This window comes from Dendrobates tinctorius, unplaced genomic scaffold, assembly GCF_039654945.1.
Source record: "Dendrobates tinctorius isolate UK_male_01 unplaced genomic scaffold, ASM3965494v1 ptg000079l, whole genome shotgun sequence".
In the NCBI taxonomy this organism is placed as follows: Eukaryota; Metazoa; Chordata; class Amphibia; order Anura; family Dendrobatidae; genus Dendrobates; species Dendrobates tinctorius.
In genome coordinates, this window is record NW_027361747.1 from 18,578,416 (window position 1) to 18,603,849 (window position 25,434).

The window sequence follows — 25,434 nt, forward strand, 5'->3', positions numbered from 1 at the left end:
TTATAGCTCGCAGAATAAAGCTATGCAAAAATAATTATTTTTTATATAAAATTGTTTTTTATGGCATAAAAGTGACAAAACATAAAAAAACAACAAATGAGGTATCGCTGTAATCGTACTGACCCGAAGAATAAAAGCGCTTTATCAGTGTTACCACACGCGGAACAGTGTAAACGCACCCCCCAAAAGAAATTCGTGAATTGCTGGTTTTTGATCATTCTGCGTCCCAAAAATCAGAATAAAAAGCGGTCAAAAAATGTTACGTGCACGAAAATGGTACCAATAAAAATGTCAACTCGTCCCGCAAAAAATAAGACCCCACATGACTCGGTGGGTCAAAATACGAAAAATTTATAGCTCTGAAAATGTGGTGACGCAAAAACTATTTTTACAATAAAAAGCGTCTTTTAGCGTTTGACAGCTGCCGAACATAAAAACCCGCCATAAATAGTAAATCAAACCCCCCTTTATCCACCCCCTTAGTTAGGGAAAAATAATAACATAAAAATAAATGTATTTCCATTTTTCCATTAGGGCTAGGGTAAGGGTTAGGTCTAGGGCTGAGATTAGAGTTAGGTGTGTGTTTGGGTTAGGGTTGGAGTTAGAATTTAGGGGTTTCCACTGTTTGGGCACATCAGGGGCTTTCCGAACGGAACATGGCGTCTGATCGCAATTCCAGCCAAAAAAGTCAAATGGCGCTGCTTCCCTTCTGAGCTCTGCCATGCGCGCAAATAGTGGTTTACCCCCACATATGGGGTATCAGCGTACTCAGGACAAATTGCACAATAACTTTTGGGGTCCTATTTCCCTTGGGAAAATAAAAATTGGGGGTGAAAAAATCATTTTTGTGGAAAAAATATGATTTTTTAATTGTACGGCTGTACGTTATAAACTTCTGTGAAGCCCATGACGTTCTCACCACACATCTCGATAAGTTCCTTGGGGGTCTAGTTTCCAAAATGGGGTCACTTGTGGGGAGTTTCCACTGTTTAGGCACATCAGGGGCTCTCCAAACGTGACATGGCGTCCGATCTCAATTCCAGCCAATTTTACTTTGAAAAAGTCAAACGGCGCTCGTTACCTTCCAAGCTCTGCTATGCGCTGAAACAGTGGTCCCCCCACTTATCAGGTATCAGCGTACTCAGGACAAATTGCACAATAACTTTTGCAGTCCAATTTCTCCTGTTACCCTTGGTAAAATAAAAAAAAATGGACCTGAAGTAATTTTTTTGTGAAAAATAGTAATGTTCATTTTTTTAAACATTCAGCAAGTTCCTGTGAAGCACCTGAAGGGTTAATAAACTTCTTGAATGTGGTTTTGAGCACCTTGAGGGGTGCAGTTTTTAGAATGGTGTCACTTTGAGATATTTTCTATCATATAGACCCCTCAAAGTGACTTCAAATGTGATGTGGTCCCTAAAAATAAAAAGTTGTTAAAATGAGAAATCGCTGGTCAAATTTTAACCCTTATAACTTCCTAACAAAAAAAAATTTGGGTTCCAAAATTGTGCTGATGTAAAATAAACATGTGGGAAATGTTATTTATTAAGTTTTTTGAGTGCCGTATCTCTGTGATTTAAGGGCATAAAAATTCAAAGTTGGAAAATTGCGAAATTTTCAAAATTTTTGCCAAATTTCCGTGTTTTTTTTCCCACAAATAAACGCAATTTATATCATTGAAATTTCAACACTAACATGAAGTACAATATGTCACGAGAAAACTGTGTCAGAATCACCGAGATCCATGGAAGCGTTCCAAAGTTATTACCTCATAAAGGGACAGTGGTCAGAATTGTAAAAATTGGCCGGGCATGAACATGCAAACCACCCTTGGGAGTAAAGGAGTTAAAGAGAAATGTAGTATGGGAAACTACTTGTGGTAAATCACCTGCTGGTTTATTGTAACACAGCATAAATTGTAGCAGGGTTGAACAAAGTAAACGTGGCCTAATGGCAAAGCTAAGATACAGTCCAATAGAGTCCTTTTTCCTGCAAGATTCACCTGCAGGTACCACTCAAAGTCCTCATCTCCTCCTGAATCCACATCTCGAAATTTTCCGCTCCAAACACACAACAGAGAAAACAAAATAGTGGCCAAACTTTTAATTTCCCAGCCACTCCCTTGTGATGGAGATATGGTGAGTAAGTATCCCACCCATCTCTCACCCAAAAAAAACCCGGTCCCTGATCATGGCTGTTTAACCCCTTCAGCACATCTTCGTGACACATCTCCCTTCACATACAGCGCCACTGGCCCTGTCACAATATATATTCAGAATAGTTCTTAATTTCCTTTGATAGGTTTTCTTTTTCTGTACTGTTACACAATTTAGATTGGGTTTGAAGGGGGATGTGGGTGAATGGGGCTGCTTTTTTATGTTTGCACTGTGTATGAATGTATATGTGTGTGTGTGTGTGTGTATGTGTATATATATATATATATATATATATGTATATACATACACACGCACACACACAGTATGTGTGTATAGATATATATTGTTATGGATATGTGTGTGTGTTCAGCTTTCAGCCCTGTCCCCCAGTTCTGCTATCTTCACTTCTAGCTGTTGGCACATCATCACTGATTGGGGCTGGCCGATTGGCTCAATTTCATAGCTCAGCCAGCCCCCTCCTGTCATGATGCATTGACGGATGAGGTTGTTCAGCTATGAAAATGAACCAACCAGCCATGCCCCTTCACACAAACAGCACTGAGGACATGCTGACACAGGAGGTGGAACTGCTGAGACCGAGGCTGATAACTGAAGGTCAAGACACCTTAGAAATCAAATTCTATTACTTAGAATGGGAACACATGAGCATTTCTTCAGCTGGATGACCCTTTTTAACTGTTTTTGCTTTTATATGACTTAGGTGAACTGAATCACAAAGTGTCTGCACAAACCACAGAAATGACCGTTCTCAGGAACACAATTTCTGTCTTGGACAAAGAAAAAGATAACCTTCAGGAAGAAGTGGACGAAAAGACGGAGCATGTAGCATGCTTAGATGAGAACCTAGATAATAAAGTATGTTACAAAACTCTTTGTGTTAATTTTCTCTGGTAAAACTTTTATTACTAAAGAGTTTGAGTTTTAATTAAAAAAAAAAAAAAAATCTTTTCCAGGACAAGACAATAACAAACTTACGGCTGACCCTTTCTGAGCTCGAGGCCACTGTCGAGTAAGTCCTTCTAGTTTTTGTTTTTGTTTTCCATGTGAGTGATTCTATCTGCAGATACATTATAGATATATAATTATGGTGCATCTCCACATCAGACTGGGAATTAATGCATTACTAATATATATTTCTTATAGATTTAATCACACAATTTATATTTCTGTAGCGCTATATAGTGGTTAGCGCTTTTGCTTTACAGCCCTGTGGTCCTCGGTTCAAATCCCACCCAGGACAACATCTGCAAGGAGTTTATATGTTCTCCCTGTGTTTGCGTGGGTTTTCCCCCAGGTTCTCCGGTTTCCACCCACACTGCAAAGACATAGAGGAATCTAGACTGTGAGCCCAATGGGGACAGTGATGATAATGTCTGTAAAGCGCTGTGGAATTAACGGCGCTATATAAGTGAGTAAAATAAAAATAAACTTGTGCAGTGTTAGAAATAGCAGGATAATGAAGAGTGGATACAGGTGGCAGCGTGATTTACAAGATACAGAAGTTTGTAAGCTCATAGAACAATAATCCAATCTATGTACAGTCCTGTGCCGGCATCATGCCAGCTCTTGTAAAGGATGGAGGATTTACAGATTTATTCCTCTTTACAACAGGAAGCCATATGTCTGAGCAACTTATTTATAATTATATTGTATCTTTTATTGATTCCTGTCTGCTCTTGGCGGGAATCTTTAATGTGACTTAAATGGAACCTGGCATCTCCCCTATGCCCTCAAACTGCCCTTATGTATTTATTCTTAGTTATGTATTCTTATGTTAATACCATTCCTATTGTAATACGTTAATACTCTTTGTACTGTGCATTTGATTACTCTATATGGCATAAAGCGATTTTATAAATCTGTTTGCGATATGCTAATTGGTGTCAGACTATTCGAGGGAGCTTCGGTTTCTCCAGACTAGTCGTCTTCCCACATTGTGACAAAGTAATCTGCTGTCCATCAAAGGCAACACCTTGACGGAGAACATTGGAAGCCCAGATGTGCCCCCCAGACTCGCGCCTGTGAAGCCAGGGAACACCCCAGACACGCCTGTGAAGCCAGGGAACGTACGCTCTGCTTCATTCCGTACTGACACAAAAGACTCACAGGGGACTTGATAACATGAATAGTGGACTAGTCTGACACTAATTAGCATATCACAAACTGATTTATATAAAATAGTCCTTTGCCATATAGTATAATCAAATATACAGTACAAATGGTTTTAGCATAAGTATAAATACATGGTGTCGGGATCCCTTTAAAATAACTATGATTTCTCCTACGCCTCATTGGGGGACACAGGACCATGAGTGTTATGCTGCTTGCCACTAGGAGGACACTAAGTGAACACCGAAAAAATTAACTCCTCCTCTGCAGTATACACCCTCTCGCTGGCTGAGATTTCCCCAGTTCTTGCTTAGTGTCTGTAGGAGGCACTTGGGTCTGGCTTCAGACCCCATCATTTTTATTTTCTTTTTGAATTTTTTTCTGTAAATTTTTATTTTTTTAATTAACGGAGTGAAGGGGGCGACTGCGTCCTTTCAAGGGTCCGCTCTCCCCCGAACCAACAACAGGTGAGAACGCGGAGTATACCTCCCCGTACCCTCTCCTGCCACGACTGGTGCATACCTGATTTTCCGGGGCAAAAGTTCCTTCATGGTCCCGATCTCTCCACAGTGATAAAAAGGAAGTGCACGGAGCACCAGAGGAAGACCACCTGATGGCCTACTTTAGCCCCATGGCCTCTCCATCCCCCTGCCTATAGGGTGGGTGGATTGAGGTATACCCCTTTAAGAACTCCTCCGGCTCTGCTGCATCGCCTGGGAGGATCAGGTTGCAGCTGGGTCCCGAACAGCGCGACCCTGCGTGAGCACCTGAATGGAGGTACGGGGTCGGGTCCTGGTCCCTGGGAGAAAACGCTGACCTAGGCCAGTGGCTGCCCGTCGTGATCCCCCGTTTTCTACTGCAATCGGCGCTCAGTGCTGGCAGGCACAGAAATTTAGTTCCCAGCTTTTCAGCCGGACTAGGCCGCAATTTACATGGTGCTGCCCACCGTTGAGGCCGCTGCCCACGTCCTTGTCAATTCTCGTTCTAAACGAGAAGCCCCTGTTAGTCTCAGGGGCCATGTCTTTTACCTCAAGCCTGCTCTGTGAGCGTGGGGAGCACACTGACTGACAGCACCTAGCGTCGCTGCTGGGCCACCGATATCTCTCCTGGGGACCGTGGGTAAGCTGCATCTGCCTTTGGAAGAAAGCTTAACCCCTTCTCTGCACATTATCTGCAGCCCAGGCTCTGCCTGCAACCCATTGGGGGCACTATGTCTTAATCTAAGGAAGCCAAAAGGGCTACCAAGAATCACACTGCGTTCTTTACCTCTTGTGCCACTTGCAAGACTGCCTTGCCCAGTGCCCAAACGAATCCATTATGCACGGATTGCGACCCGGCTTGTGCTCAAACGCCATCCGCTGCCACCGTGCCCTCTGAGTTTAGTCCCCCTGAGTGGGCTGCATCCCTCTCACAGTCTGTGGAGTCACTGACCAAGGCTATAGACTCTCTCCGGGACTCCTCTTTAAGTCATAACATGTCTTCCCCATACGCGGAGGGCTCTGACGACAGCCGGGAACCGTCCACCAGCAGGAGCCGTACTCAGTCAAGGGATGGTCAGGTCTCCAGAAAGCGGACCCATGACGCGTCTCCTGATCACGCTCGCGCTGAGACATCAGCAACTTCTGTTTCTCGCTCTCCCTCTCCTAATCTTCGCAGCGAACATGACTCTGAATAAGAGTCTGACACGTTGTTACCTCAGTACCCCCTGAATGACCAAGAATCGCTTGATTCTCTTATAGAGTCAGTCAACAAGATTCTGAGGTTGGACGAGGAAAATATTTCCTCTCGGAGCACGTTGTGTCCTTTAAGAAGACCAAACGTGTGCACAGGGTATTTGTCAGCCATCCTGAGTTTAAAGGCATTGTCCAGAGACATAGTGACCCGCCACATAAACGGTTCTCAGGTCAAAAGCCTATTGAGTCTAAATATCCTTTTGCTCCAGATCTAATGAAGGATTGGTTACAATCCCCTTCTGTGGATCCCCCTATATCGCGTATTGTTTCCAAGACGCTCCTATCCATTTCCAATGGCTCTTCAGTCAGAAACCCCTCTGACCATCAGAATGACTACCTTGCTCGCTCAGTTTTGATGCTTCAGGAGCAGCGCTTTTTCCATCTTTTTCCATCTTTTGCGGCGACTTGGGTAGCTAAAGCTATGGCTGCTTGGACAGAGGTGCTAGTCACAGCCATTCAGGATAGCAATCTCCCTCCGGAGGCAGCCAGCCTCGCCAGGCAGATAGTTTACGCAAGTGACTTTGTAGTGGATGCTTCTTTAGATGCTGCCAATTGCACTGCACAAGCAGACGCAAACGCAGTTTCCATTAGAAGGGCCCTATGGCTCTGCGACTGGCGGGCAGATTCCGCTTCAAAACGATCATTGACTTCTCTGCCTTACCAGACTGGTCGCCTATTTGGAGAGAAGCTGGATTAACTCATTTCGGACGCTACTGGGGGAGGAAGAGTAAATTCCTTCCCCAACAAAGGCCCGTCCGGCCGTTTCGGAATCAACAGCTTGTTTTTGGCCTTTTCGCAACAATTCCAGTTGGTCTTCCACAACCTTCTCTTCTGGATCTGGTCGGACCTTGCGTGGAGACAGAGATTCTCAGGTCTCATACAGACCTAACCGCACCTGGAAACCCAGGCCAAGGGCATCTGGAACTAGGGGAGCTAGATCCCATAGATCCTCTACCCAATGACTTGTTGCGGTGTCCGGCGGACACCGACAAAGTAGACGGTTGGCTACTTTCGTTCAGTCAGGTCTGGCTCGCGGTGGTCCTCGACGAGTGGGTCAGAGAGCTGGTGTCCTCCGGATAAAAATGTTTTCTCCAATCCCCCCACCCCCTCCCTCCCTCCGACACGTTTTCTCCGGTCCTCACCCCCCAAAACAAAGACAACAACTTTCCTTCAGGCCGTTCGTGCGCTGCAAAAGGACGGAGTCATTATTCCGGTCCCTCAAGACAAAAGTTTCAAGGGTTTTTATTCAAACCTTTTCGTGGTCCCAAAGAAGGACAGAGCGATGCGTCCCATACTGGACCTCAAGCTGTTAAATCGTTTTGTCAAGGTACGGCGATTCAGAATGGAATCTCTCCGTTCAGTCGTCGCCTCCATGGAAAGAGGGGAGTTCCTAGCAACCATCGATATCAAGGATGCTTGCCTTCACATCCCAATTTGTCCATCCCACCAACAGTTCCTGCGCTTCGCAATTCGCGAGGAACACTTCCAGTTTGTTGCCTTGCCTTTTGGTCTCACCACCCCCCAGAGCTTTACCAAGGTCATGGCGGCTGTCATGGCCATTCTTCACGCTCGGGGAGTGATGGTACTTCCGTATCTGGACGACCTACTAATCAAAGGCCCGTCCCTTCCAGCTTGCGAGGAATCCGTAGGTATCACAGTGAATACACTTTCTTGCTTGGGTTGGAAGGTAAACTTCGAAAAGTCTTCTCCAGCACCGACTCAGCAGATTTCCTTTTTGGGAATGGTCTTGGACACCTCCCCTGGGTTGGTCATTCTCCCTCCAGAAAAGGCCCGTCCAGTTCCTCACTCCATATGTTTCAGCATGGGGATTCTCTGAAGGATGGTAGCAGCGATAGAAGCGGTCCCATTCGCACAGTTCCATCTCCGCCCTTTGCAACATGTGCTGCTTTTGGCTTGGGACAAGAACCCGTTCTTCCTAGACCGTCGGTTCCTTCTGTCCCTGCGGGTCAGACAGACCCTCAGGTGGTGGACACTGAAATCCTCCCTGAGTCAAGGAAAGTCCTTTCTCCCAGTACGTTGGTTGGTGGTGACCACCGACGCCAGTCTTCTTGGCTTGGGTGCGGTTTTCCACCACCACACAGCACAGGGTCGTTGGTCAATTCGAGAATCGCGTTTCCCCATCAACATCTTGGAGATACGTGCGATCAGGCTAGCCCTACTGTGTTTTCACCATCTCCTCGCAGGTCACCCCATTAGAATCCAATCCGACAAGGCCACGGCTGTGGCGTATATCAACCGTCAGGGGGGTACCCGCAGCAGGACGGCCATGCACGAAGTGAGTCACATCCTCAGTTGGGCCGAGACCAACCATTCGGCCATCTCGACAATCCACATCCCGGGCGTAGAGAATTGGGCGGCGGATTTTCTCAGTTGCCAGGGCCTCGCATCGGGAGAATGGTGTCTTCATCCAGAAGTTTTTCCGCAGTTTTGCCGTCGCTGGGGGACTCCGGATGTGGATCTTATGGCCTCAAGACTAAACAACAAAGTTCCCCGGTTCATTGCCCGATCACGCGATCCATGCGCCATCGGAGCAGATGCCCTAGTTCTGCCGTGGCACCAGTTTTGACTCCCGTACATTTTTCCCCCTCTTCCTTTGCTTCCAAGGGTCATCAAGAAAATCAGAGCAGAGAGGGTACCAGTGATCCTAGTGGCGCCGGATTGGCCGCGCCGGGCATGGTCCGCAGAACTAGTCCAACTTGTCGCCGACGTTCCCTGGCGACTGCCAGATCGCAGAGATCTACTCTCACAGGGCCCGATTTACCACCAGAACTCCGGGGCCCTGTCTTTGATGGCGTGGCCGTTGAATCCTGGATTTTAGCACAAGCTGGTTTCTCTCCCGAGGTGATCTCCACCATGATTAGTGCTAGGAAGCCCGTGTCCATGCGCATTTATCATCGCACCTGGAAAACTTTATTCTCGTGGTGCAAGGACCATGGACAATCCCCTCTGGTGTTCTCCATTCCTTCCATATTGGAGTTCCTTCAATCCAGATTGGAGTCAGGTCTCGCGCTTAGCTCGCTCAAAGGACAAATTTCAGCTCTGTCAGTTCTATTCCAATGCAAAATTGCCACCAGATTACAGGTGAAGATGTTCATTCAGGGAGTTTCCCATGTGGTGCCTCCCTATAAAAAGATTTTGGACTCATGGGATCTTAACTTGGTCCTCGGAGCCTTACAGGAAGCCCCTTTCGAGCCACTGCAGGACGTATCACTGACCTTTCTTTCTTGGAAGGTGGCTTTCCTAGTGGCGATTACATCAATCAGACGAGTTTCGGAGTTGGCGGCCCTGTCCTGCTGTCCTCCGTTCCTGAATTTTCATCAGGACAAGGCAGTTTTGAGGACGCCCCCGTCTTTTCTGCCGAAAGTCGTGTCTTCTTTTCATCTCAGTGAGGAGATTGTTTTGCCTTCCTTCTGACCGGAACAGTCCATCGTATCGAGAAGGCCCTCCACACCCTGGATGTGGTTAGGACTCTTAGACGGTACATCTCGCAAACGGCTCCCTTCCGCAAGTCAGATGCCCTGTTCGTGCTTCCACAGGGGCATAGGAAGGGTCTAGCCGCCTCAAAAGTCACATTAGCCAAGTGGATTCGCTCAGCTATTCAGGAATCCTACCGTGTCAGGGGAACACTTGTCCCAGCAGGGATTAAGGCGCATTTTACTCGATAAGTGGGCACCTCTTGGGCCATTCGGCACCAGGCGTCATCAGAACAGGTCTGCAAGGCTGCAACTTGGTCCAGCTTGCATACATTTACAAAACTACCAGATTCACTCTCGGGCATCTGCAGATGCAGCTCTTGGCACGCGCATCCTGTAATCGGCAGTAGCACAGCGGTAAGCCAGTGGTGCATTGGGTATTAGCAGTTGTGATTGCTTCCCACCCAGGGACTGCTTTAGGACTTCCCATGGTCCTGTGTCCCCCATTGAGGAGGGGGACATAGGACCACAGGTGTTATGCTGCTTGCCACTATGAGGACACTAAGTGAACACAGAAAAAATTAACTCCTCCTCTGCAGTATACACCCTCTCGCTGGCTGAGATTTCCCCAGTTCGGTGAAAAAGCAGTAGGAGTATTAAACAAGGAACAATAAACTATGTAAAAACCTAATAACGAGACAACAAGCCGATAGGCTACCAGGGTGGGTGCTGTATCCCCCAATGATTGGCACAGAGAAAAGGATTTTACGGTGAGTATACACAGAAATCCCTATTTTGATGACATATTTGGTTTGTTTCTGATCCCTACAAACATGAGTCTCAAGGATGTGTATGTGAATTACGAACCATTAGGACAGTTCCTAGTTTTAGTTCCTCTTAGTTATGTTCACACGTTCAGGATTAAAGCACAGATTCCATGCTGAAATCTTCATCAGATCAGCTACATTACCTAGTCTATGCAATATTTTATACCCTGTTCATATACCATGGAAAAACCTCAAGAATGAGCATGCACATTCTTATAGAATCAGTAAGGTGTTTACCGAGATTACCTGCATTTAATGACAAGGAGGTCAATCTTCATGCGGATCTGTGTCACATTGGTGGCAACATATCTGAGTGTCCGCTCCGGATTTCTACTGCAGATCCTCTTGTAAATGCACCTCGGATTAAGACCCAAGATACGTGAACATTTTGTTACAGTTTCTTTTGTCTAATCATATAACTTTAATTTGCAGCCACTTGAAAGATGGCCTCAGTAACAAAGACCGAGAGCTCTCCAGTCTTCGCCGACAGCTTGACTCTGCCCATTCAGATCTTACAGAAAATGTGAAGTTGAGAGAAGTTTCTCTGAAGGAGAACAGAAGATTGCAAGATGACTTGGCCACCATGGCTCGAGAGAATCAGGTATAAATATTGAATTGTCTGCTAGCTTAGGCCTCTTTCACACATCCGGTTTTTGTAATCCGACACGATGCGGCAAAATTTTTCATAACCGGATCCAGCACCGGATCCGGTTTTGTCCCATAAGCTTTCATGGTCGCCGCATCGTGCCGGATGGTTATGCGTCGTGTCCGGTTGTTGCCGGACAAGGCAAAAATTAGCCGTCCGGCATCTGCAAAAAACGTTCTCTGCAATGTTTTTTGTCAGCGCCGGACCGGCTTTTTCCACAGCGCATGCCCGGACTCTGTGAATGTTAACCCCACAAGTGCCCGGCGAGAGAGAGAGAGATCTCTCTCTGTCACCCGGACTCTTGTGAGAGATCTCTCTCGCCGGGCACTTGTGGGGTTAACACTCACAGTGTCTGGGTGAGAGAGAGAGATCTCTCTGTGGGGTTAAACCCACAAGTGCCCGGCAAGAGAGAGAGATTCTCTCGCCTGGACACTGAGTGTTAACCCCACATGTCTCTCTCTCTCTCCACCCCCCTCTCCCCTCCCCTCCCCTCTCCTCTCCTACCTTCCCCTCACCTCCCTTTCAGCAGCTGTCTCTCTCAGCGGCTGCCTCTGTCACCTCCTCCTGCGGCTCCTTTAAATCTTGTCCGAGCCGTATCAGACGCCGCACACACATCTGGTGTCACGGCTGCAGGCCGGATCCGGCGGCCCGGCTTTCTTTTACCGCACACTGATGTAATACCAAACGTATGGAAGAGTGTGCCTGGACTGGAGAGCAGCACTTCGCAGTATCAGCCAGGGTCATGTGAATATTCATAAGGGTAAAGTTTTTTTACACTTCTAGGTCACTTTTCTTGTTGCAGTTATGCTTCATTCCCCCTCCTCTCACAACCTGCGAACTACAAGATGTCTGCACATGTGAACAGGTCTGCAATTGATGCAGTCTGTGAACTGGCCGTTCTAGTGTCGATTTGTGACCGTCAGGAATATCGAGTCACCCAAACGCCTTAATACTGATCCAATGTGGTATATTAGAAGTCCTCTCTATCTACATGTTCATCCAATGTCATTACTGTAACCAGTATGCAGATTTTCACTTTGGCTTTTCCAAGCTAATGTGCTGTGTTTCATCCTTTTTCTAGACTGTTACATTGGAATTAGAGAATGCAGTACACGAAAAAGAAGAATTAAAAGTGAGAGTTCATGGGTACATCTCTGAGGTGTCTAGAATTGAGACATTAATGGCTGCCAAGGTGAGTCCTTGCTCAGCATTGTATTAGATCCCATGCCTTGTGCTCTAGGTTTCACTGTAATCTTGGCTGATTTCATTTTGCATGGTACTGACATTTATAACTACATGTAATGATGTAGCAAAAGTTGCTGCCACAGAAGATGTTAAAGTCAAGAACACAATGCCAAAAATACTGTGCTGCTTCATTCGTGGAGCGCTGACTCTTACCATATGTTGTGTATGTTCTCTATAGTGTTTCTGCTTTTGTTTTACTTCATTTTGTGCCATTTAGGAGCAAGAGAATCGAGCTCTTTTAGATCAATTCAGAATGGTTCATGGCCAGGCAGAGGAATGGGAGGTTAAGGCACAAAATGCTCTCGGAGAAAGCAGTTCTATAAAGATGGAGCTGCTTTCTGTGGATACTGATAGAAGGCATCTTCGACAACGACTTGAAGACCTGGAAAATGAAGTCCAAGAGGTAAGACTCAACAACCTTCATATGGTCTCCAAATCCGGATGGATGAATTTTAGTTTGTATGTTAAGGACATGTTCTCTTTTTAATTTATTTATAAAATAGGAAACTATATAAATGTAATTATGCACGAGGGTAAAATACTGCAGCCTCCGCACAGTGAGATGGTGTGGTGCACTCATACAATATCTCAACAGGGCTTGTCAAGCTAATAAAAAAATGTAAAAAATACCTATGTGTGTACTAAACACTCTTCATGTTGCCACCATATCACAAAAGTAGCATTTCCGTCATCTTTCCCATATGTGTGCTGCACAAGTTGTGCATACCACCACGGCTTATATTGGGCAGAATTACCTCAGTTCCCGCGATTTCACTGCCAGACATTACCATTATGTACAACTTTTCTGCTGCCCAAATTGAGAAATAGGGTACCTCCAGAGTGGGACTATTTTAGTTGATCTAAACATAACAGAGCTTTTTTTTAAAGGGCTTGTCCATTCTTTGTGTATAATTTGAGTGTGCGCCTAGGCTGCAGAATGCCGACAGTTTGTAATATACATTCTGTCAGTATTCTGCATTGTTGCCTAGCTATCACACTTCGCCATGTGAGCAGCTCTCTCCTGATTCTAGAGTAGCTGGTCACATTCCGGTCTAGGTTTTCCTGGCAGAGACTGCTCAGTAACGTCACAACAAACACCGTGCCCCCCCCCCCCCCCCCCCCCCCAATCTCTGCCAAACCCTGCCTCATCCTCTTTGTGCCACCACACAGTTTAAGGCCCCTTTCACACATCAGTTGTTTGTCATCAGTCACAATCTGTCGTTTTTTAAAAAAAACGGATCCGGCGACTCCGCTGGATCCTTTTTTTTTTCTCATAGACTTGTATTAGCGACAGATAGCCTCACGCTTCGTCCGTCGTTCGCCGGATCCGTTTCTGCCCGTCGTTTGCTAGAGTGAAAGCCTATGGGCGCAGGATCCGTCGTCATCCGTCAAATGATGGATGCCGGCGACATATCCGTTTTTTTGTTTTTTTTTTTTAACTGAGCATGCTCCTGACAGGTTAAATCACAAAAGAAAGAATAGATATGTGTGTATGTCCGGGATTGGCATCTGCACCGTCGCAGCTACAGCCACAAAATTTTGCAGTCACACGTCTGGACCCCGAGAGCGTCATAGGCTATGTTGTGAGGCGAAATTTTAACCCCGCGCGTTCCAATTCACCAAACAATTTTGCCTATTATTCTTATCATTTCTATGGTGTTATCGTCCTTCTGTAAAGCTGGAAATAACACAATTTATTACCGTTTCAACACAGACCACCCTCTGACATAGACTGCAGGGGGGAGCCCAGTATCACACAGGATAGGATTAGATACACGGCCCAGCAGTCAGTATCACACAGGATAGGATTAGATACACAGCTCAGCAGTCAGTATCACACAGGAGAGGATTAGATACACAGCTCAGCAGTCAGTATCACACAGGATAGGAATAGATACACGAAAAGCTGCAGCAAAGCGGTCTATAGGAGCACTAAAGGAGCAGCAGAAACCATAAAAAAGGTTTTAAAAATCAGCTTTATTGAAGAATGGATGCTTCCTTCATTCCACCTGAGGAAGACGGCTGTGACTGTAGAAACGCGTTGTGGGTATTGGAGGAAGAAATAAAGCTGATTTTTAAAACCTTTTTTATGGTTTCTGCCTCTCCTTTAGCGCTCCTATAGACCGCTTTGCTGCAGCTTTTCACTTATTTTCCTCTCCTTGAGGACTAGCGGCAGGAGCAGCTTGAAGGGCAGTCGCTTGCGGGAGGGCCTGCGGTTTTTTTGGCGACGCTAAGAAGCTCCAGGACCTTTGGTATTGCACTTACGGCTGTGGCTGGCTACAAGATACATCTGGAAGCCGGTGAGAACTGGACCGAACAGGAGAGCGGAGGTTGCCGACAGCCACGTGCAGTGCCCTCCTGGGGTGAGAGGACACGCTCCCCACCCACTACTAACGTTCACACCGTGGTTGTGCAAGGGTGGCACAACCCTCTAAGGTGAGCACCCTGTTCATTTAGTTAGGGAGATCAATTTTAATACATGTACACTCATTGCGCCTCTCTTTTTATTTTTTAATTAGGAATAGATACATGGCTCAGCGGACAGTATCACACAGGATAGGATTAGATACACAGCTCAGCACACAGTATCACACAGAATAGTATTAGATAAACGGGTCAGCAGACAGTATCACACAGAATAGGATTAGATACACAGCTCAGCAGTCAGTATCACACAGGATAGGATTAGATACACGGCTCAGCAGTCAGTATCACACAGGATAGGATTAGATACATGGCTGAGCAGTCAGTAACACACATGATAGGATAGATACACGGCTCAGCAGGCGGTATCACACAGGATAGGATTAGATACACTGCTCAGCAGTCAGTATCACACAGGATAGGATTAAATACACTGCTCAGCAGTCAGTATCACACAGGATAGGATTAGATACACAGCTCAGCAGTCAGTATCACACAGGAGAGAATTAGACACATGGCTCAGCAGTCAGTATCACACAGGAGAGAATTAGACACATGGCTCAGCAGTCAGTATCACACAGGATAGGAATAGATACACGGCTCAGCAGACAGTATCACACAGGATAGGATTAGATACACAGCTCCACACACAGTATCACACAATAGTATTAGATACACGGCTCAGCAGACAGTATCACACAGAATAGGATTAGATACACGGCTCTGCAGTCAGTATCACACAGGATAGGATTAGATACACGGCTGAGCAGTCAGTAACACGTTAGGATTAGGTACACGGCTCAGCAGTCAGTATCACACTGGATAGGGTTAGATACACGGCTCAGCAGACCGTATCACACAGGATAGGATTAGATACACTGCTCAGCAGTCATTATCACAGGATAGGATTAGATACACGGCTGAGCAGTCAGTAACACACGCTAGGATTAGATACACAGCTCAGCAGAAAGTATCATACAGGAGAGGATTAGGTACACAGCTCAGCAGACATTATCACACAGGATAGGGTTAGATACACAGCTCAGAAACAGTATGTGCCAAAGGAGAGGACATTTTCATTCCAAGAATTCCACTCATTCCATCTGATTTGTTTTTTGATTTTAAACACCTCCAGTTTCCAGTTCAACTGCTATTTGCAATGTCCATTAACTGCAAGAAATAGAGAGAGGGGGAGCGCACTAAGGCGGTAAATGAGGGACACTATCGTGTTTAGCAAAGGTAATCCACTCACCTGGTGTGGTTGTGAAGGGTCACAACCACCTGTAGAAGTTTTGGCCGCTGCAGATCCCGGAATGCAGATACATACAGTAGATGAAGAGAAAAGCCGGGGTGTGTCCACGCTAGACCACAAGGAACCAACCGAAGATGCAAGCAAACCTTTATTCACACTCAACTAACGCGTTTCATGGCCACCTGGCCACTTCATCATTGTTGAACATTGTTGCCCTGATGAAGTGCCCACACCCCGGCTTTTCTCTTAATCTACCCAATGTCCATTAACAATGCTCAGGGACAGTCCTTGAAAGTAGTAGGGATCGATTTGCAATCTCCATGCTTTTCTCATGGTCAACTTTACGTGGTCTGTTCAAGAGTTGGAACTGCCAAAAATCTGTTCATCTTTGCACCAAAAGGAAAAAACAAAAATCTTGAATGAGTTGAAAATAAAATACTATCAATACTTGGGTAAGCGTAAAAAAAAGAAACACATTAATTAAAAATTATTTTAATGAAATAGATACACAAAGTTTTTGACCAAATTTATTATTCTGCCAATCCAACAAAAGCCCTTGTTCTGTAAAAATAAAGTAGAAAACCAACAATATCCATATCTCTTTGCCGTTCAGTCAGGTCCCCCGCTGCAATCCATCACAAGGGCTAATGCTACCGGCCCTGCTATAAACCACTGCAGAATGAATTAAATCATTTCTGCGTAGGCGCGCGCCGTCTGCCCGGCGATGAACTGATTAGCGTGGGAAAGTTTTTGAACTTTTTCCCACGCTGTCAGATAACCTCAGGTCAGCCGGGGACTCCGCGCAGCCTCAGTGATGTCAGCGGTTGTTGGTGAGGCTGCGCGGAGTTCCCGGCTGACCTGAAGTGAACTGACAGCGTGGTGGAGAGGTATGGCTATTGTTGGTTTTATATTTTATTATTTTTTTTACAGAACAAGGGCTTTTGTTGGATTGGCAGAATAATAAATTTGGTCAAAAATTTTGTGTATCTATTTCATTAAAATAATTTTTAATTAATGTGTGTGTCTTTTTTTTACGCTTTACTACTATAGGATTAATAATGGAGAGGTGTCTTATTGACACCTCTCCATTATTAACCCGGCTTAATATCACCTTTCAATAGCAAGGTTCACTAACCCATTATTCACCCGTGAGCCACCGCTAAAGCCAATGGGAATAAAGAGGCTAAGTGCCAGAAAAGGCACATCTTATAGATGCGCTTTTCTGGGGTGGCTGGGGGCAAATTTTTTTTAGATGGGGGAGGGGGGCAAAAACAATGATCCCTCTCTAAGCTATCTGCCTTCACTCACTGGCTTTCCCTCTCTGGCGGAGAAAATTTTGCAGGATCCCACGCAATTTTTTTCTGCGATTATAGCCTTAAATTTAACCCCTGGAGTTCCAAATTTTTCCTAACACAAACTACTAAATTGATTAAACAATGACATATATAAATCATTTTGCTATGACATGGTTTACAATATGTAATCCATGTTTCTCCTTTGCCACATTGGGGGACACAGACCATGGGTGTTATGCTGCTGCCACTAGGAGGCTGTGACACTAAGTTGAGACAAAAATAAAAAGTTAGCTCCTCCTCCGCAGTATACACCTTCCTGCTGGCTCCAGGTGAACCAGTTCAGGCTCAGTGTCCGTAGGAGGCACAAGTCTTTGTTTTTCAGACATTTTTTTTTTTTTTTATCCCTCTTTTACTATGAAGACGAGATAAAGGCGACAGACCCTATTGAAAGGGTCCGATCTCCCAAACCAACAACAGGCGAGCACATGGAGTGTCACCTCCACGTATCCTCTCCTGCGACGTGGGACACTTTGCCGGACACAGCCCTGACCTCCCTAAGGTAGAGAAACTCTAGTCTGTACAGAGTCACAATAATAGCCCGTGCGGCCCCCACTGCATCACCAATGCTAAAGACTGCGGTGATGGAAGAAGGCGAACGGTCCGTCTCCTCATCCCCCATGGGGAAGACTGATTTAGGGTGCCTGCACTGTCCTTTTAACAGCCCACCTCCCCTCTAAGACTGCTGGTCTTCAGAATTTTTAACTTTTTCATTTTTTAACCTGGGTGAAAGGGCAATAGAACCTTTCAAGGTTCCGATTTCCCCAACCAACAACAGGCGAGCACGTGCGAGTGTTGCCTCCACGTATCCTCTCCTGCAACGTGGGATGCCATGCATGAGCTGAGTCAAGGGCGACGGGTCTCTTAAAGGGAACCGAACTCCCCTCACCAACTTACGGACGAGCACATGGAGTACCGCCTTCATGTACCCTCTACCGCAGCCAGGCCTGTGCCGGACAACCTGCCCTGTCCATCCTTAGGGATTGAACCCATAGGATGCACAGAGGCCTCTACATGGCATCCGTGCAGCCCCACTGCTTCACCACTTTTAAAAGCGGATGATGCAAGGAGGCAGATGGTCCCTCTCCAACCCCTTCTAAGGGATAGTGGATTGAGGCGTTCTCTTACCCTGTACCGTCCTGAAGATTCCCTTAAAGCGACTGGATCTCTCCTCTGCTGTATGGGGAGCAACCTATGGCCTTCAGCAAAGATCCATCAGCGGGTCCAAGGGTCGCACAAAAGGGGCTTCTGGGGAACGCGCACCCCCATGCTGAAGCCTCATCACGGTGGATCCATGCTGGGTGCCATGGAATCCACGCAGCACAAAAGGGGAGCTTAGATCACCTGCGCTCGCTTGTAGCCAGGCATGCTGTTCGGGACTAGCAAACTATACATGCCCTGATATACGGTGCGTGGCTCAGAGTGGGAGTGTCAGCGCCTCCCTCGCCATCCGCCGGGAAGCGTCTGGTCACGTCCCTAGGAGGCTCTCCGGAAGGCATCAGAAATTTTAGGCCCCAGCTTCGAGGAAGCTCCGCCCCTCTCTGGCCCGGCATGAGGTTGCGGTGGTTCTCCCCGCACATTTGTTTTCAAAGACCCCCTCCCCCTGGTGCTTCTCGTTTGCTGCGAGACTTCCGCCGGGAAAGAGGAGGATCTAATCTCGGCGGTCATATTCCTTGCCCAGGCTGCATTAACGTGTGATGGCTGCGGAACCATGGCTCTCTGGGAGTTGTGGTCCGTCAGCAGATGACTGGTGCCCTCATCCTCGCCCTCCATCAGAGGGCGCTGTTGGTTGCTCCGTCCTACTCTCCTTCAGACCAAGGCATGGGCACTCTTTTATGACTTAAGTGGCATACTCCACCGAGGGCAAAGATAGCGCTAGTTCACAGTGCTTACGAAAGTACTACTTCCCGGGGAGGGCCACAGTCCCAGGGATAGACCTGGGGGGATACTGTGGGTGGATGCGTGTATGTATGTGTGTGTATGTGTATATATATGTGTATAGATAGATAAATACAGTACAGACCAAAAGTTTGGACACACCTCATTAAAAGAGTTTTCTTTATTTTCATGACTATGAAAATTGTAGATTCACTCTGAAGGCATCAAAACTATGAATTTACACATGTGGAATTATATAATTAACAAAAAAGTGTGAAACAACTGAAAATATGTCTTATATTCTAGGTTCTTCAAAGTAGCCACCTTTTGCTTTGATTACTGCTTTGCACACTCTTGCAATTCTCTTGATGAGCTTCAAGAGGTTGTCACCGGAAATGGTCTTCCAACAGTCTTGAAGGAGTTCCCAGAGATGCTTAGCACTTGATGGCCCTTTTGCCTTCACTCTGCGGTCCAGCTCACCCAAAACCATCTCGATTGGGTTCAGGTCTGGTGACTGTGGAGGCCAGGTCATCTGGCGTAGCACCCCATCACTCTCCTTCTCGGTCAAATAGTCCTTACACAGCCTGGAGGTGTGTTTGGGGTCATTGTCCTGTTGAAAAATAAATGATGGTCCAACTAAACGCAAACCAGATGGAATAGCATGCCACTGCAAGATGCTGTGGTAGCCATGCTGGTTCAGTATGCCTTCAATTTTGAATAAATCCCCAACAGTGTCACCAGCAAAGCACCCCCACACCATCACACCTCCTCCTCCATGCTTCATGGCGGGAACCAGGCATGTCGAGTCCATCCGTTCACCTTTTCTGCGTTGCACAAAGACCCGGTCGTTGGAACCAGAGATCTCAAATTTGGACTCATCAGACCAAAGCACAGATTTCCACTGGTCTAATGTCCATTCCTTGTGTTCTTTAGCCCAAACAAGTCTCTTCTGTTTGTTGCCTGTCCTTAGCAGTGGTTTCCTAGCAGCTATTTTACCATGAAGGCCTGCTGCACAAAGTCTCCTCTTAACAGTTGTTGTAGAGATGTGTCTGCTGCTAGAGCTCTGTGTGGCATTGACCTGGTCTCTAATCTGAGCTGCTGTTAACCTGCGATTTCTGAGGCTGGTGACTCGGATGAACTTATCCTCCGCAGCAGAGATGACTCTTGGTCTTCCTTTCCTGGGGCGGTTCTCATGTGAGCCAGTTTCTTTGTAGCGCTTGATGGTTTTTGCCACTGCACTTGGAGACACTTTCAAAGTTTTCCCATTTTTTCGGACTGACTGACCTTCATTTCTTAAAGTAATGATGGCCACTCGTTTTTCTTTACTTAGCTGCTTTTTTCTTGCCATAATACAAATTCTAACAGTCTGTTCAGTAGGACTATCAGCTGTGTATCCACCAGACTTCTGCACAACACAACTGATGGTCCCAACCCCATTTATAAGGCAAGAAGTCCCACTTATTAAACCTGAGAGGGCACACCTGTGAAGTGAAAACCATTTCCGGTGACTACCTCTTGAAGCTCATCAAGAGAATGCCAAGAGTGTGCAAAGCAGTAATCAAAGCAAAAGGTGGCTACTTTGAAGAACCTAGAATATAAGACACAGTATTTTCACTTGTTTCACACTTTTTTGTTAATTATATAATTCCACATGTGTTAATTCATAGTTTTGATGCCTTCAGAGTGAATCTACAATTTTCATAGTCATGAAAATAAAGAAAACTCTTTGAATGAGAAGGTGTGTCCAAACTTTTGGTCTGTACTGTATATGTGTATATTATGTATTCTGTGTATATAATATTCTTTTGATTCTAACATGTCAGTGTAATTTTACTGTACTTCGCACTGAATGTATCCATCGAAAACCGGAAGAAACGGATGGAAAAACTTGATGCGACGAATCCGTTTTTCACCACATCCACTAGCCAACGGATTGTGACTGATGGCAAAAAACTGATGTGTGAAAGTACCCAAAGCCCAGCAGTGGCAAGCCTCAGCTGATTGGACTAACTAGTGCAATCCGCTGTTAGCAGGGACAGGCAGAAAAATTGAATGTGGAACAAGGAGCTGAAAGCTCCTTCCTGTACTGTTCAATCTCTGCAAAGACTGCAGATCCTGCCAGGACCTTAGGGTCACATAACAGTCTCATGTGACTGTAAGAAAGAAAGAAGCTACTGCAGAACCCCAGGATCTGCAAACCCACATGTGAGTGATCACGAGATGACCACTTGAATCATCAAGTAGAGCGAAATCCTAAAAGAGCGCATATTACACACCTTTAGGACTCGGCATGTCAATGTTAACTTGCAGAATTGCAAACACAGGGGGACACCAGTCAGTCTAGGGGAGCAAAGCAAGAAGGAGCCGCAGGGAATGGACTCTTGAGCTAGTCATCACAGTCATCGGACGGATAATAAATGTATTTTTTATTAGAGATGCGGCAGAATAAAACACACTCGACTGCAATAATAGAGGCAATGTCTGATTCACGCAGGAAGTGAAGTCAAATTCAGGAGGAACAAAAGGTAGAAACTAAATGTATAGGGGTGTTGTATGTTATAATACAGCACAGATTTGCTAACAAAATAAAAAATGTGAATTTAGTTGTCGGACATTCTCTTTAATGTCTGTTGTAGACTATGCTTGTCCTCCAAAAAATGTCTAAACCTATATAACCTTTGTGTTTCACTTAAAGTAGATGTACCCTTAGGCCGCTCGCTCTGTGAAATTTGTTCTTTGCCTCGTTATTATGTTGGTATGACTTTTCATGAACTGTAAGGCATCTATGTATGCAGGCATCTGGCATAAGAGAGCTGGTGGTCGATGGATCCCACTGTGTGCCCACCGATCTGTACTTCCAACACACACTATATTACATGTAGTTAACAAGTTGTCAGTTCTACAGTAATCTATGGATTTATCTCTTTCAGCACATGAATGCTCATCAGGCTTATGAAACTCAAATATCTTCCATGGCCAAAGCCTTGTCCAAGTATGAGGAGCAACTGCGGCATGAGCTGGATGAGAAGGCTTTGGCTCTGTCTGACTTGGCATCAGTGAGGGAACTGTGTGTGAAGCTGGACTCCAGCAAAGAGCAGTTCTCTAGGCAACTAACAGCACGAAACATGGAGTATGAACGAGTAAGTACCAATTTTGTTCAGGCATGATTACCTGCAAGCTCCCAAAAGATTACCTGTGGAGACATTTTAATGTGTTTACTTCACAAAGGTTAGCTTTTCAGAAATGTTGCCTCTCTTGGTCATGGTTTTTGTGTAGTTTGGTACACAGCCCCATAAACAAGAATAGCACTTGAAAAAAAATAATTACATTTTCTAACAACCCCTTACTTTTCTCCTATAGCACAGTGCTGTAGTTGTGGATGTAATGCTTATACAGGCAACCAGCCCAAATCCTTCAAATGTAGAAAAAATTGAATACAAATGCATGGGCCATGCACACAGCGAACAAGTCGGTAGGACAGTGCTCACACTACCAAAAGACTGAAACACAGCATAACAAACATATAAAATTACTCTGTTGTAAAAAATATATATATATAATAATAAACAGCAAGTGCTAGTAAAAAGATAACAAGGTCTTTACTTGATACGTTTTTTGCAAAAAATGTATACCAAGCCGCTCTACCAAACGCCAAGGCATACCCATCAGAGCAGTCCCGAACCCGATGTATTTAAAACCTGACCATGTGAATAGTACCTATATGAGCAAGATTCAGAAAGATAAAGTCCGATGTGGACACGCTGAGTAAGTAGAAAAAAGTAGAAAGGAAATAGCACTCCAATTGACTTAAGTAAAAAGGTGGACATTATACGCCAAGATACATGCCACGTTTCAGCTCATCAGGCTTAAGAATGGAGTCAAATAAGGTGCTGAAATGTTGCAAGTATCGTGGTGAATATACAAGTCCCACTATATATATATATATATATATATATATATATATATATATATATATATATATATATATACACACCGACACACTCCTCAACGTTGAAACTGTAACATCAAGAAATCGTGTGCTCGTTGGGAGACAAGTTCAGACACCCTTCAGATCATGGTAGCACATTTAGGCCATGCATGCTGCTCACAGTAGCATGAGCAACATGCGGCCTGGCCACAGCAATGGGCCCACCACAAAATTACTAAAGAACATAGTCACAGGAGTAGAATTGGTGTTACATTCCCATCCACACCAATATCCAGCTATCATTATGTCCAAGACAAAAAGCGGAACTCTTGGATGAAGAGCATAGCCCTCCATTGCCATCTTCATTTTCACCATGGTTACTTTTTCGAGCGGTTATGTGAGGTTACAGTTGGACCAGTCTAGTCTTCATTCTATATTGATTTGGTCTTGGAACAAGTATTATAATAATTTCTCCAAAGTGTCCCAGGAACCATTTTTCAACACAACAGTGCCAAGCCGCATTTTGCTCGTCCTACTGTGAAAAACCTGCCTGGACTACACAAGGTACTACGGCCTGCAGCATCTCTAGTCTGGTCTGCCATCAAGCACATCTGGGACGTCATTGGTCAGCAAATGTGCAAAAGGAGCTGCCAGCAGAGGATCTTGATTAATCAGACAACTATTAATAACCTCACTGATAACATTCTAAGTGTGGGGATTCCTGCTCCTGGTGCTCTTACTCAATGCTAAATAAATTGAGATGTTTTGAAAATGTTGTTTCTATTTTGTAATTGTGTATTGTATATACAGTATGTAGAATATGCACATTAATATAATTCTAATTATCTCGCATATTTTCCCTACCTGGTCTATCACAATAAATGAAATCACTCTTTCCCCTGTCCCGTAAATCTGCTCCCTCGGAATAGCCCTTCACTCTGCCCTGTCCTTCAAACCGCAAATCCAAGTTGTCACCACCTCCTGTCGCCTCCAGCTCAAAAATATTTCCAGAATCTGTCCTTTCCTCAACCCTCAATCTAATATAATGCCTGTGCATGCCCTCATCATCTTCCGCCTCGACTACTGCAACATCCTCCTCTGTGGCCTACCTTCTAACACTCTCGCACCCCTCCAGTCTGTTCTTAACTCTGCTGCCTGACTAATTAATCTCTCGCCTCGCAACACTCATTCCCCTCTTTGCAAATCCCTCCACTGGCTCCCAATTTCCCAGGGTATCCAGGTTAAACTACTAACACTGACCTACAAAGCCATCCATAACCTTTTCTCCTCCGTATATTTCTGAACTAATCTCTCAATATCTTTCCTCACATAATCTCTGGTCCTCCCAAGACCTCCTTCTCTTCTCCACGCTTATTCACTCCTCACCCAATCGCCTCCAAGATTTCTCCCAAATATCCCCCATCCTCTGGAATTCTGTGCCCCAACACGGCCGGTTATCTCCCACATTTGGATCCTTCAGACGGGATCTGAAAACCCATATCTTCAAAAAAGCTTTCAACCCGTAACAACCACGCGGCCGCCTCAACACCATCAAATATACTGCAACCCCTATCCTACTGTCTCCTTCCCCATAATCCTGTAGAATGTAAGCCTGCAAGGGCAGGGTCCTCTTCCCTCTGTACCAGCCTGTCATTGTTAGCTTACTGTAAGTGATATTTGTAATTTGATGTAACCCTGTCTTATGTACAGCACCATGGAATTAATGGTGCTATATAAATAAATAATTCAATTGGGTGATGTATAAATATATGTAAACTGAGTATTTGCCTTCAATACCCTTCTGTTTTCATCAGTGTCTTTCTGCTACGTAGCAGCAGGGTTTCACGGGGCCTTCGCTGAAGATGGACTTGAGTAGTCAACACTTGAGTACTGATGCTGTGATAACATTAGTAATTAATTCTTAATTACAGTAACGTCTCCTTTATGACTCCTGTCTAACTTAAATTCTCAGGCTTGTTTTTCCCAGAAATGATACAAGAACAGGAAACTATAAAATAAATGCACAATACCCAGGCTAAACCCGACAATTTCATCAGGATTGTCCAACGACTTAATATGTATGTAGTCACCTGACGTTTCCCTGATGGTTGATGTCAGAAAAAGATCAGGCAGGTTGGATTTCAGCATGCTGATCCAGAGGTGTCTGGGCGTAGCTGACACTGTTCTTCCCCTTAAGATAAACTGCATTTGGGGCTTAGCGAATTATTTCATGTGTTTGACCACTTTTAGGCCAGGTTAAATCAGCAGTATGGAAAAATAGCCAATCACATCTATGGATTGCGGAGTCCGTGTGCACCTCTGTTTGCTCCCCACAGAGCAGGAGTTGACGGCACTAACATGCGCCAGTCCATTGTGTGTAAACCTGCCGCTGTACGCAGGCACCTCAGTTGTTGTATGTGGCCATAGTG

The 25,434-nt window shown here is 45.3% G+C and overlaps 1 protein-coding gene across 4 annotated transcripts in view; it reads left to right on the forward strand.

Annotated features, from left to right (window-relative positions):
- The window catches only part of CEP135 (centrosomal protein 135), a 234,113-nt gene that overhangs the window by 162,448 nt on the left and 46,231 nt on the right, over window positions 1-25,434 (forward strand). For all 4 annotated transcript variants that reach the window (XM_073583574.1, XM_073583575.1, XM_073583573.1 and 1 more), the window contains 6 exons: window positions 2,878-3,032; window positions 3,131-3,186; window positions 10,713-10,881; window positions 12,008-12,118; window positions 12,389-12,574; window positions 22,008-22,217. In XM_073583574.1, coding sequence (XP_073439675.1) covers window positions 2,878-3,032; window positions 3,131-3,186; window positions 10,713-10,881; window positions 12,008-12,118; window positions 12,389-12,574; window positions 22,008-22,217 — 887 coding nt within the window. The remainder of the gene's footprint in view (window positions 1-2,877; window positions 3,033-3,130; window positions 3,187-10,712; window positions 10,882-12,007; window positions 12,119-12,388; window positions 12,575-22,007; window positions 22,218-25,434) is intronic.